General features: G+C 47.2%; 1 protein-coding gene across 6 annotated transcripts in view; it reads right to left on the bottom strand.

The window, feature by feature from the left end:
• TBC1D8 (TBC1 domain family member 8) overlaps window positions 1-14,258 on the bottom strand; it is a 104,962-nt gene that overhangs the window by 12,337 nt on the left and 78,367 nt on the right. For all 6 annotated transcript variants that reach the window (XM_044378752.3, XM_026488083.4, XM_044378759.3 and 3 more), the window contains 9 exons: window positions 13,572-13,722; window positions 11,175-11,389; window positions 9,764-9,881; window positions 7,141-7,426; window positions 6,249-6,378; window positions 5,999-6,097; window positions 5,260-5,328; window positions 732-972; window positions 313-378 (listed from right to left, as the gene is read on the bottom strand). In XM_044378752.3, coding sequence (XP_044234687.3) covers window positions 313-378; window positions 732-972; window positions 5,260-5,328; window positions 5,999-6,097; window positions 6,249-6,378; window positions 7,141-7,426; window positions 9,764-9,881; window positions 11,175-11,389; window positions 13,572-13,722 — 1,375 coding nt within the window. The remainder of the gene's footprint in view (window positions 1-312; window positions 379-731; window positions 973-5,259; window positions 5,329-5,998; window positions 6,098-6,248; window positions 6,379-7,140; window positions 7,427-9,763; window positions 9,882-11,174; window positions 11,390-13,571; window positions 13,723-14,258) is intronic.

Genomic DNA, 14,258 nt, shown 5'->3' with positions numbered 1-14,258 from the left:
ACATTCCGCAGGCCAGCGGTTCTCAAAGTGTGGTCCGCAGAACCAGGGAGCCGGAAACTCTGGAGCGGCGCCCAGGAACCTGGGTTTTAACAAGCCCTCCAGATGATTCCGATGCATGCTCAAGTTTGGTAACCGCTGTCATAGGCCATACAGTCCAGTACTGAAAATTTGTTATCAGCAACCACAGATTAGAAACATCTGTTGACTCGAGTCTAAATGAAATTTAAAAAGAGAAGAACTTTAGAGTCACGCACAAAGCTTACTTGTGTCAAAGCACAACAGAACCTACGTTTTCTCCATAGAATTTCTTACCTGGAGAGATATGAAGTCTATATAACAGTTTGATTTTCTCATTCATTTCTCCATTATACATAACATCTGCAAAAAAAAAAAAAAGAGAGAATGAGTAGATGCAAATGGTTAAAGTACATTTGTTGTGACACAAACTACTGTGGGGAGAGAACTTAGTACGGTCAGTACTTGTTCACCCAATACTTCCTTCCCTTCCCCCAGACAACACGGCGTTTAAATAGAAAACATACAAGGTCACTCTCGAGCTGCAAGATAACCTCGTGAATTTTGTCTGGCTTCATACCTTCTGAAGGATTTTAATTTCAGGCCAGTCCCTAATACATGTCATTGTGTGGACTGCTCCACAGTGCACCCTGTCTTGTGTTCACAGACTCCTGTCCCAAATTAACTCACTGCAGCGAAGACCCACAGGGTCATACCGAGACAGCTCACAAATGCTTTGAATTCGATCAGGTGGTCCATGTTGTCATCCAGGAGCCTGAAAGTCCTCTCAGCGAGGATCTCCGTGTGGGCCCCACAGGTCCAGGGCGAGACAAGCTGAAACAAGTGTGCAAACTGCTGGGCGTCTATGCGGTACTGCTCTGCGTAGGGCCTGCTGGGGTCGTGGCGTGGGGCCATGGGCCTGGGCTGCTCCCAGTAACAGCTCATCATGTGCTCTCTCTTCAAACAAGAGGGAGAGAGGGATCTGTGAGAGATGGGGGCACCTGTGGGGGGGTGCACGCTTAAAAGCCAAGGTTAACTTGGCCTTCTCTCAGGACTCACTTGGCCTCGTAAATTATGTATTGAATAAGACCATTAGAACTCGAACAAATGAAAAAAATTAAAGTGCTTACAATCTCATTACTCTAACCAGACATGTCAAAGATCTCCCTTGTTACCTTACACTTCTTGCCCACAAGTATGTAATTTTGACCTCTTTTTCTAAGGTTTTTTCATTATAGCACACAATACCTAACAAAACTTACCATTTTAACCATTTTTTCAATGTGCAGTTCAGCTGCCATAGTTTTAATTCTAGGAGACCTAATTTTTATTCTGCTATTTTCTCATCAAATCACATCTGAAAACGAAAAAGTGCTAGACAGATCTATAGAGTAACAGAAGAAATCAGTTGCCCCGGTTGCCTGTGGGGAGGGAAAGTAGGGGTGGGGACTCACATGTAGAACCAAGTTTTTTGTTTTTTGTTTTAAAGATTTTATTATTTGAGAGAGAGAGCATGAGAAAGAGAGAGAGCAAGCGAGCAAGCTCATGAGCAGGGGACGGGGCAAAGGGGAACAAAAGACTCCCCGCCGAGGAAGGATCCCAATGTGGGACTCGATCCCAGGACCCTGGGATCATGACCTGGGCCGAAGGCAGCCACTTAACCAACTGAGCCACCCAGGTGCCCCAGAACCAAGTCTTTTTACTGCATACTTTCTTATAAGTTTTGAATTTTGAACCAGATGAATATATTAACAATTCAAAAACTGGAAGTAAAAAAAAAAAAAAAGTAATTCAAAGTCTTGGGAATACACTGACAGCTAGAGCAATCAAAACTGGCGCTGTCCCTGAGGTTCGCCTCTTTAGGATGCATCTCTTACACCCACGCTAAATCACCTCTTGGGACATCTCAACTCACTGAAATAATCTCCAGCGACTGCAAGCTTCTGCACGATTGTAGTGTCCCCCACCCATCGCGGTGGCGCAGAAACAAGTACGGACGCTGTAATGTGTAAGCACAGATCCTTGGATGAAAACCAAAATGCCATTTATAATTTTACTGTCATATTTCCTGGCAGCCAAGTTCTTCAAATGGCCTTCGCAGAATTGTGAAAAATACCACAAGAACTTTTCAGGGTGAAACAAAGGTCTAATGAATTTCCATTCCTAAAAACCCAAGACACACTAAGAAAGTCCACTGTCTAGCTGTGCATCCTGTGGCGCTGAAGACCCACAGAATCCTGCCAAGAACACAATTATAGTAAGTAAGCCAAGGACTGATGCAACCAGCTGACACAGAATCCTACAGAAAAACAAGCCAATATTAAAAAAAAAAAAAAAAAAGGCCCTGCATATCAGCAGCTGATACACAGAAGCACACAATTAGCTGTAGTCAACCTCGCTAATGGATAAACAAATTTAAATTAAAATAAAACACAGTTTTCTACAAGACTAGCAAAATTGCAAAAAAATCCATAATAAAAGCTAGCTGGATGTGGAGTGTAGGAAATGAGCACTCTCGGACATCATCAGTGGAATGAAATTTGAAAAATCAAACACACTTTAGCAATAGCGGCTACAGTTTGGTTTGTGCATCCCTAAGGACCCCATCCTACAGAAACTGCAGCACTGGTGTCCAGGGAAAGGCACAAAGACGCTCAGTCCAGCACAGTGTATGAAGCAGCAAAAAACTAGAAACAAATGTGTCTCAATAGGTGAATCGTTAAGTAAATTATGGTTCAGCCCTACAACGAAACTGTATGGCTGTTTTCTCATGTAGCATAATCTGTCATGTGGGGGGGGGGGGAGTGTGTGTCTGGGAGAGACAGTATAAAAGGAAAAAAAAAATCAGGAAAGATATTCACCAATTCGTTAACAGTAATTACCAGCACAAGGGTAAGACTGTAGCCACAGACAGGATGAGACCCTTTCATTTTTTGCTTAAAAGTTTTTTTTTTTTAAAGATTTTATTTATTTATTTATTCGACAGAGATAGAGACAGCCAGCGAGAGAGGGAACACAAGCAGGGGGAGTGGGAGAGGAAGAAGCAGGCTCATAGCAGAAGAGCCTGATGTGGGGCTCGATCCCAGATCGCCAGGATCACGCCCTGAGCCGAAGGCAGACGCTTAACCGCTGTGCCACCCAGGCGCCCCAAAAGTTTTTTTTTTTTTTAATGGTAAGAGTAGGTATAATTTTAGTCTTTATTTTGTGATCTTTAATTAAAATTTGAAAATAAAAGTCTTAACCAGAACATGTAAGCAAGTAAAATATTATTAAAGATACCAAATGCTCTCTAAGGCCCGATAATTCACCAAGAGTGAATGGATTTAACTGATCGTTAGTAACGGCAGGTTTATGGAACGCATAAGTAACTGTTTCAGGTCTTTGGTGTTCCCTGAAGTATTCTAGGACACCGAGTCTGTATCATACTGTTCACATCTTACTTAGGTAAGATTAATGATGCTGTTTTCAATTTGAGAGAATAGGAGACAGACATCACAAATACGAATTCATGTAATTTGAAAGACTGCTTGACAACACAGATGGACCATGAAGGCACTATTGCTAAGTGAAAGAAGTCAGACATAAGAAAGGAAACAGGGGCGCCTGGGTGGCGCAGTCGTTAAGCGTCTGCCTTCGGCTCAGGGCATGATTCCGGTGTTATGGGATTGAGCCCCACATCAGGCTCCTCCGCTATGAGCCTGCTTCTTCCTCTCCCACTCCCCCTGCTTGTGTTCCCTCTCTTGCTGGCTGGCTCTATCTCTGTCAAATAAGTAAATAAAATCTTGAAAAAAAGAAGAAAGGAAACATACTATATGATCTCACTTACATGTAGAATCTAAAAAAAAAAAAAAAAAAAACCCAAACTCAGAAAAAGAGATCAGACTTGTGGTTCTTCAAGGCTGGGGTGAGGAGTGGAGGCACTGGAGGAGGTGGCCAGAAGTTATTCTAACTTCCGGTTAGAATAGGCACTAGGTCTCCCATCCAAGTACTAACCAGACCCGACCCTGCTTAGCTTCCAAGATCAGACAAGATCTGGTGCGTTCAGGGTGGTATGGCCGTAGACTAGAATAGGCACTAGGGATGTGCTGTACGACGTGGTGACATGACGGCTATATGGTGTATCTTAGTTGCTAAGGGAGTGGATCCTAAAGGCCTCATCACAAGGAAAAAAAAAATTTTTATATCTACAGGAGATGGATTCTAATTAAACTTACTGTACTAATCACTTGACAATATATGTAAGTCCTGTTGTATGCTTTAAACTCACACAGTGCTGTATATTGGTTATATCTGTAAAACTCAAAGGAAAAAATTGCATTCAAGCATTAAAAAATTGCTTTAACAATAAAAATAGATTTCATTAAGTACCAACCACATTGTTCATCTTGAATAGGAAAGAATGTTAAATGAAGTCGGTCAGAGCTATTTCTTCTTAACACAAAGCGATCATGCCTATTCATCCCAGGCTTAGGGAAGGATGCAATGAAGTTAAGGAACAGAAGAACCTTTATTACTAACCTATCACGTATTTATAAAACAATGGAAGGATAGCTCTATGTGACCCTTTCCCTGAAAAAATGAAATTCTGATTGAAAAGATCAGAAGTAGGGACACCTGGGTGACTCAGTCAGACGTCCAACTCTTGGTTTTGGCTCAGGTCATGATTCCAGGGTTCTGGTATTGAGCCCCGCATCGGGCTTTCTGCTCAGCAGGGAGTCTGCTTCTCCCTCTGCCCCCCCACCCCCACTCGTGATCTCTCTCTCTCTCAAATAAGTAAAATCTTTTAAAAAAATAAATGAGTTATGTGGCAACATGGAAAAGTGTTAATAACAGTATCAAGGGAAAATAGAAGACAAAGTAGCACCAATACCAGTCAAATATAAAAATATGTCTACATGTATTATGGGTGGGATTATGAGTCATCACAAAGTATAGGAGGTGGTAATGTCAGTAATGGTCACCGTTCCATCTACTAAGGCCCGGGAACTCCATGTAGAACAGTGTGGAATGGGTTACCAGCACCAAAGGAAGGCCCTCTGCAGAGCACAGCTCTCATGTGAGCCGTAGGCAGACGAGACAAAGACGGAGCTGGCAGGTGGGGCAGCTCCGGCCTCTGCTACCACCACACAGGCACGTGGCAGACCCCTCCAGTGCCCACGTGCTCACCCACCCCGCCCCGCCCCCCCTCACCCAAGGCTGACAGGCTTGGGCCTGTCACTCCCTCATCTTCCCAGAGTTTCCTACCTTGAATAAGTCGTAGAGTTCTTCCAGGTCTTCAGGAAGAATGGAGACTTCTGGGATCACAACTCGGAGCTTGAGGAAAGAACCAAGAGCAGTGGAGTGAATTCTCTGCCTGCACCTGGGAGGATCAGAGGGAACATGGGGCTCTTCTTGCTCGTGGGGGACGCCAGGCGCGAGTCCTGTCTACCAGAGCAGTCTGTTCCTTTCTGACACCAAGATCACGTTATGGTAACTTTCTCAAGGTGTTTACCCTCAGCCTTTCCAATTCACACAGCAGTGCCTCGGGACAAATGCGTAATTCTAACAGAAATCGAACTCTTGCAAAGACGTGGCTCAGGCAGGAAGTCCCTCCTGAAGAACGACTCACACTGCAGGCCTCTGCGCCGGGCATCTTCTATATCACACCTCATTTAGTCCCAGATGCTGGGTATTAGTACCCCATTTTACAACGGGGGAAACTGAGGCTCATGGATTTCTCACAATCCATCTGGCTCTAAAACCCGTTTCTACACCAGGTCACCCTAATTCAATGCCGGGGGAGCGGAGTGGCAATCTTTTTTTTTTTTTTTTAGGTTTATTTATATTTAATAATCTTTACACCCAGCACAGGGCTTGAACTTGGGACCCCAAGGTTCGAGAGTCACATGCCACCCAGGTGCCCCAAAAGCTGCCATTCTTCTGAGACAAACGGAACGGAACCCAGGTCAGCGCCCGACTGCCATTCTGACAACCCGTGACTCACCACGTTCTGCTTTGTGGTGTCTTCGTGGCCCTGGAGAACCCGGATCCGGTGCTTACAGCGCAGGTGCTCAATCTGCTCCACAGACTGGTCTCCAAATTTCTGCAGAGAAACGAGGAGTCACTCATGCACACAATCCCTTTTTTCATACAGAGGACAGAAGTAGCAGCAGGGAACCTCCCTCAAAATCCGTCTCTGAACAAGCTTCCCAGAGGATGGGGGGGGGGGGGCACATGGGGCCGGACCCACTTACCTCATAGGAGTCCCGGATCAGGTCGGCAATGTCAGTCCCAGGGTAGGGCTCCTGGTCATCGGAGAAAAAGGCATGGTGGCTGCCAACTGGGGGTCCGGGGCTGTCCTCATTCTTAATGTGATCTAGAAACCTGAGCACAGAACCCACCACTGAAGTACTGGTTTCCCCTCACCTGCAACGCACCACACCTGCTACCTTCCCAGGGGCCGTGGGACATGTCAGAGCGCTTTCAGACACAGCTCATTCGTCTCCAAGCACTGGGGGGAGGGCACCAGAGCAACTACTGTGCTCCCTTAGAGAAAAGGAGATGTGCTGAAAGCCAGACTTGTCCATCTGGGCTCCATGGGTGGGTTTGCAGGGACCTGGGACTCTCTGGTGAAGTCAATACGAAGTTCTGTGCATGCGTGCCACTGTAAGCTTCCACAGTATTCTGAAAGGGAAACTTTCATCGGTCTTTCAACTTGCCCTCAGCTCCAAGAGAACCAGGTTCCAGTCCTCGGCCTCGTGGGACTTTTCTTGCCCGGCAACACACCAGCCCCTACACATCAAATGTCTGAAACCTCCAGCTGGCTGCCTGAGACCACCATTTCCCAGTGCCTGCCTGCCCCATTCAAGGCCACTATGAGTGTGTATCTCTTCAGAGAAAAGCACGGATAACCTGCTCTCCTGTACCCTCTCTCACTTGCCAGAGAGGAGCAGGGAAGATGGCGCTCTTCACCACACAGAGGCAACAGTGCCACCTGACTGGGGAGAGGCCACGGTGTGACAAGTGGCAGAGTGGAAGGAAAAATTCCACAGTGACAACCCTGCTGGGCACCCACTGCTGCCTCCACCTGGTCTATTTTGCAGAGCCCTCGATGCTACCCCACCCCACCCACCGCCATGAGCCCACCTGCTGAGGACCATGAGGGCCTGGCCATCGTCCTTGCTGCTGCATAGGCCCTGGGCATTGGCTTCCAGCACGGCCAGCCCCAGCTGGAAAATGGCTTTGATCCCATCGTAGAAGAAGCAATCCACAACGCTCACCGCACTCTCCAGAGGCATAATGCTGAGGAACAGAGTCAGGAACCAGGAGAGAGAGATGGACGCAAGGGCTGAGAGGTCATTCATGTGCTCCGCCAACTCGGGGAGGTGCTCCTTGATGAGCTCCTCGAAGACCGACTGGTCCACCTGGGCCCCTGGAAAAGGCAGGCCGCAGAGACTTGGCTGGGGAAGGATTCACACTTTCTAAAGTTAACCTGAAATTGAAACTACTCTGACATGAGCAGAACAATGAAACAGAATTTGAGTCCAGAGAAGGACTCATACTTAACTGATTTTTGACACTGACTAGAGTAATTCAGTGGAGAAAGGATAGTATTTTCAAAAAACAATGCTCAATCAGGTGCATACCTGTGTGGGGGCAGACGGGACCTCAAGTCCTACTTCACATCAGACAAGAAAATACATTTGAAATGTGTCATAGACCTAGATATAAAAGCTAATACTATAAAGCTTCTAAAGAAAAACACAGGAAAAAGGCAACATTTCTTAGGACACAAAAAGCATTAGCCACAGAAAAAAATTATACATTGGACTTCATGAAAATAAAAGACTGGTATTCTCCGTAAAACATTAATAAAAATAATAATGCAAACTTCACACAGAGAAAATATTTATAATACATAAGCCTGACAAGGGTCCTGTATTCAAAATAACAACTCTTACAACTTAGTGGTCAATAACCCCTTTTTTCTTTAAATAGGCAAAAGATGTGAGCAGCCACTTCAAAAGAGACCATAAACAAATGGCCGGTAAGCACAGAAAAATATGTTCAACATCATTCATCAAAGAAAGGCAAAGTAAAACCTGCATGATAGTTCCCTTCTTCCCCACTAGAATGGAAAAACTTAAAAAGACAATTCTGAAGGCTAACAGGGACGTGGGGCAACCAGAACTCATACGTTGCTGGTAGGGGATCTGTGACTGCGGTAATATTCACTTTGAAAAACCGGCAGTTTCTTATAAAGTTAAAAATCCATCTAACCTATGACCTAGCAATTCTACTCCTAGGTAAATAGTCAAGAAAATGGGCAATCTTGATTCAGAGAGACCTACACATGAATGTGGATTTCAACTTCACTTACAATAAAAGACTGGAAACAACGCAGACCTCTAAGAGGTGATGGGATCAGCAAATCACGGTCTGAGTGAAGTGCGACTCAGCCAGAAGAAGGGGCAGAGTGCTAACGCTCCAGCAACCTCACGTCGTACGCAGGAAAACAGACACGGAAGAGTGCGTTCTCCAGAATTACATTTAGACCAAGTGCAAGAACTTGGGCCAAACTAAGCCGTGGTGACAGACATCAGGACCGAGTGTTCCCTGTGGCAGGGAAGGGGCAGAAGGGAACTCTGTGGGCTATGGAAATGCTCCAGCCTGTGCCGGGGCGGTGCTCACACGGGTGCACACATTACCACGGAGCCTCTGCTGAGCAGGCCCCGTCCCGCAGCAACACCGTCACGGCGGCTTTGGCAGCTTGCCTCCCAGTGACCTGAGGCTCCGATGATTCCGTGCTACCGTGTACAAGGTTGAACTGCCTCCCCCAGCATAAAGTGGAAAGGGAAGGAAGCCCATCACTCAGGCACCTGGAAGGAGCCAGGGAAGACAGTCTAGAGCATACTGAAAGGCCACCAAAAGGCACCAAGTGGCCACATCCTTCCCGGCCCAACCCCTCCTTACTCCCAGTGGTCCTCACATTCCCTCAGCTCTTTGGACACCAGTCTTCAGGAGCGTTTTCTTCCTGCCCTGCCCCACCTCCAGTCCTTTGCCAAATTCTGTCTCAAATTGGTTCTTTTGTTTCTGTTGGAAACAGAATTTTAGGCCATCTCCAAAAAGGGTATCTGAGAGTAGCAACAAGCCAAAGCCATGTTTCTGTCATTTTGACCACTAGGAGGTGCTAGACCACAGGGATTCTGCAAATTCCAACCGCCACAGGAAAGGCAGGCGCCAGGTGAGTGCCTGAGTGCTGTGGGGTCATAGTTCTGCCCAGAGCGGGGGCAGCAACAATGGGCCTTCTCACTTACCAGTGTATGCAAGTCCAGGGCGGCGGGGGCATTTCCCAAGTCTGTCCTTCAGGTCCAGCCTCGAGAGTCGCCAGCCCTGCTCTACGCACCTCCTCTCCACAAGGGAAAGGGGCACGTCTGTCTGCATGAGCTCCTTGGGTACGGAGGGCAAAACCACCCTCCCTTCCCAGGCCACAGTATCAGCGAAAACCTCTCTGGTTTTCAATTTTCAACTTGTTTCTCAAACCTAAACATTCTTTTCAGGTAACCTCACTCCACCCTTTTGCCAGAACGGTGCAAAGATTACACCAGTTGGTTTTGCACATTTGAGAGCCAAACAGTGTTTGTACAGAGACCAGCTGAGTGGCACAGGGGATTTCTGAACAAGGACTGATGACAAATGTCTTTGCCCAGGCTCTGTCCCTGCTCCCCAAGCACAGAAGAGGAAGAGGGGGAGGAAGGAGGCAGTTTACCAATGACTCGGTGGTTGAAGTAGTCGGGGAGCATCCGCTCACACACAGCAACGAGCAACCAGAAGGCCTCCTCCTCCTTGGCGTACAGCAGCAAAACGGAGGTCAGGATGTTCATGGACTGCTCAGGGTTCACAGAGGAGGGCATGGTCAGTGAGCGGGCCATGTCGCGCCACACAGACAGTAAAAACCACACAAGTCCTCATGGAACACACATCAAAAACTAATGATACAATGTATGGTAACTAACATAATAAAATAAAATTTAAACACACACACACACAAGCCCCAAGGGTCCACAGACGTCAAGGCTGTAGATGAGACACCCAGTCTAGCCCAACCACGCTAACACTTATGAAGTGGAATGACCATGTGGATCAACATGGTCCCCACAAGACACCCCAGGCTGAGCAACCAGCCACCGTTCTGTCACTGTCCCCATCTAGGAATGCTGGGGTCAGCTGTGGTGCACGCCTCAGGCTCAGGTCAAACCCAGCTACTCTGCATGTATCTTTTTGTTTTTCTTAAAGATTTTATTTATTTATAAAATAAATAAAGGGAGGGAGGGTGGGAGGAAGGGTGGGCACAGAGGGAGAAGCAGACTCCCCACTGAGCAGAGAGCCCAATGTTGGGCTTGATCCCAGGACCCTGAGATCGTGACCCGGGCCAAAGGCAGATGCTTAACCAATTGAGCCACCCAGGCGCCCCTGTGTATGTTCTAACACACACACATGCACGCGTGCGCACACACACACAAAACATTCACGCGTTGATTTTGTCTTTCACAGGAAAACAAAGTTTAAACTCTTCTATATTCAAGTATCAGAAAATTCTCTACCCCAGTCTTGTGCTGGGGCGGGGCAGGGGTGTTTTATTTTACTGGGTTTTATTCTGTGCTTGTTTACCACATCCCTGAGTAAACTTTCGGAGTAAACTCAACAACTGCTCAGAGGGCGTCTTACCTCCACTTGTGTTTCCTGAAGGAAAGGGATCGGCCCCAAACATCTTTTTCCTCCCCAAATAGCACTGATATTTTAAAAATAATCCCTGTAACTTCTGTAGAGATCTAGAAAGATAAAGCTCCACAGAAGCGTTATCAGTGCTGTCCTACAGCGGAGGCCTGGAGGGGTGGTGAAGACGATCTGTCCTGCCATGGACAGTGACTCATCATGTGCACTGAACCGAGCATGGGCACCAAGAAGAGTTTCTAATCTCAAGTAATCAGCCTGTTTGACTATACAAAGATGATTCCTTTGCCCTTATTCGATACATTCTTTAAGAGAAGAGACAAAGCACAGAGACTTCACAGGACAGTCCTTGGTACCAGACAGCCGAGAACAACAGAACCCAAAAGCTGGGTGATCAACACAAGACACGGACTCAAAGATTTCTGTTCCCCCACTGCACACCTCACCTGGCAGTACCCAATTTTGGGGTTCCGGTGAGCATAGGCCGTCAGGACTCTCCTCAAAGCAGCAATTCCTGTTTCATTTTGGAAGGCAGGGTGCTCCGGTAAGGAACGATGCAGGTCCCGTTCTATCTCCTCGGTCACCAGGCAACATTTTCCCATGGACTCCTCCACCAGATTGCCATAGTAACCCGGATGCGAGGCGAGATCGGTTACAGCATCTGACGATTTAAAAGTAATTTTTCAAGGGGGTGGATTACCAGGACAGAGTCAACATGGGGAGGGGGATTGTCCTGCCGGAAGACTCAATGGGGTCTCGTTACTTGAGGGACAGAAAATATTTTGAGACCACACACAACCAAAAGGACTTCATTTCTGCCAAAAACAAAAAAGAAAAAATGAAACAACATGTCTTTTCTAAGAATAACCTTATAGAGAGGGGGGAAACAGCTCATACTAGAAACAATTGTATTAATATGCTTTTAGTAAGTTGTATTCTCTAGTAATAGGAAGAGCGGATACATGTATCTACACAGAGATGTACACACAATTTTCATATATTAACACGAAATTACTGAGTATGTATGTGCAAAACACATGAGAAGGTGCACTTATGTTTAGTAATCAAAACAATTATCAAGGAGCCAACAAGAAACTCTGAGGCTGAGCAACCAAGCAGAGCCCACCCACCCCCGAGCCCCTCCCGCCAAGCCTCTAACAGGCAGGGACCTCAGGGGTGAGGCGTCGACAGAGCACCAGCCAGCACCAGGGCACCTGTGCTCCCGCCTCCAGCCCCATGCAGCAAGGTCCCGGGAGATCAGGGCAAGCAGAAAGGGCCCAGTTCTGCCTTTAATCACCAGTCTAGGCTTTTAAATTCTGATTGGGTTTAGTATGCTGCGCTCATAAACTCAACCTTCTGCTGACTCTGATTCCCCATCACATCCCATAAACAATCACTACGACACTCCCCTGTACTCAATGCTTAATACTAACAGCTGCCACTCAACCCGCAACACCCTAAACCCCACAGCAATCTTTCTGTCAACACATCACTTGAAAGGCAAGACAGCCCTTTAGGAGCTAGCTTTTTTTTTTTTTTTTTTTTAATACGATGTGTATGTTCATTAGAGGCAGACTATAAACCAGTGGCATTAACAGGTGTCGCCTGTTAGGTGGTTAAGGTGAGTCATGTGACTTTCTTTGCTCGTTCCTATTTTCCTTTCAGCTCTGAGTAGAGATTGTTTTCATTAAATACAAAAATACAGAAGACATTTTTAATTTCAAAAAGGCCTGTCTTGCTGAAGAAACCAGCCAAAAGGGACTCCGCATGTGAAACGAGGTGAGCAGTAAGAACCCATCAATGAATCCCAGCTAAGCACATGCCAGCAAGTATGGCGGGAAGCAGGACACGTGCATCTGGGCATCCTGGGCCAGAGAGGGGATGGGCTTGGCTATTTGGGGGAGAGACTGAGAAGAGGGAAGAGAGATGACTGGGGTGAAAGTCTGGCATGAAGCCACATGAGGGAGGAACATAAGAAGGGTGCAAGGAGAAGACAGGTACCCAGGCCTGGCCTCCAGGAGGCTCGGCTGACCTGAGCACAGCAGGGCCACTGAGAAGAGCAGACCTCCTCTGCAGGCCTCCCGCAGCACCCTGATAGGAGCAGCAAAGTCACACCACTGGACGACAGGGGCCTTCCCTTCCTGCCCACAAGGCCCCACCACTTCTACTGAGCCAGACGAAACGGCCGCCCTCGGTGCAGAGACATTGCTCAACATGGCTCTAGAGAAGTCAGTCCTTGTCTCTGCCCACCGACGGGTGAGTGTCCTGATGAGAGATTCCCAGACATCACCAAACAGCAGCAGAGGGAGAGTCCTGCGGCCTGAGGCCAGACAAGGTTACTGAATGGCTCAAGTGGATTAGGAGGAGGAAGTGGGGCAGAATCTCTGCAATGGTACCTCCTGGGGGTGCCGTGCGTCTTCCACAGAGGAGGGACCAACAGAAAGCGTGCCGGGGGATTTATTTCAACACCACTGCGAGTGAACAACACACAGAGAAGAGCAGTTTGTTTGTTTAGTTGAGTTCAGAATGTATGTCCTAGAAAGACACTTCACTTCTAGGAGGTCCTTTACAGAGTCCTCATGACGACGTATGGACTCAAAGTTATTTTTAAAGGAGAGGAGATCCCTTCAGCCAGACCTCACATTGGCCAAGGAAGACACCGCAGCCCAGTCTCAGGCAACTGGACCAAGGTCCCACAGCTAACACAGTAAGGGTGCTGAAGTTCTTGTCTGGGAACATCGCAGGAAGAATCCAGAGGTGGAGGACATACACGCTGGTCAGATCTGGGCCTCTGTTCCTGTGTCTGCTCCAGAAAGAACAGTTGAAATACCAGCAACACTTACCTGAGAAAAGCAGCCAGAGTTTGCCACGTAAAGATTCAGGGATCCCCATGGCTACAAGCTTCCGGATCTTCTCTGTGCGAAACATACACACGGTTCTGCCATATTCCACAAAGTGGTCATTCCACAGGCTTATTTTTATCTGTTCCCTGGACTGGAGATGGAAACACTGTTAATGGACAAAGAAGCCCCTCCACGCCTTCCACCACAACCCACAGCAGAGGGAGGCTGCCTCAGTTAACAGAGGGACCAACGGTGATAGGCAACTGGTTCAGCAAATATTCCTGAAACACTTGCAGGCACAGAGGATGTAAAGATGAATAACACAGAGTACCAGCCCTTCTGGAGTTCAGAGCCCAGCAGGAGTGTTTTACACAAATAAAATGCTATTTCCTTGGCAAAGTTGATCTTAAGAGTAGGTTTGTCCAAATAGTCAAGTCCAAAGCACTGGGAGGGTGGGGTGGGGGTGGGGGACGTTAGGGGAAGCATTTCAGGATGTCGACACCAAGCCAGCTGTTGAAACACGGCTCAGCTCAGAGGGCGAACAAGGGCAAGGGCAGGCGATCATAATTTGCCCTGAGCTCCAGGACAGCCAGAGGAAAAATTAAACCTGAAAAAAAATCACACTGTTCTCATTATCAGACACAAGACAGATACCATTTCTCTAGGCAACTAAAAATCCTTTAAAAT

The sequence above is a fragment of the Ursus arctos genome, unplaced genomic scaffold, assembly GCF_023065955.2.
Source record: "Ursus arctos isolate Adak ecotype North America unplaced genomic scaffold, UrsArc2.0 scaffold_8, whole genome shotgun sequence".
NCBI lineage: Eukaryota > Metazoa > Chordata > Mammalia > Carnivora > Ursidae > Ursus > Ursus arctos.
Note: the sequence above shows the minus strand (reverse complement) of the source record. Positions and strands in the feature narration are given on the sequence as shown.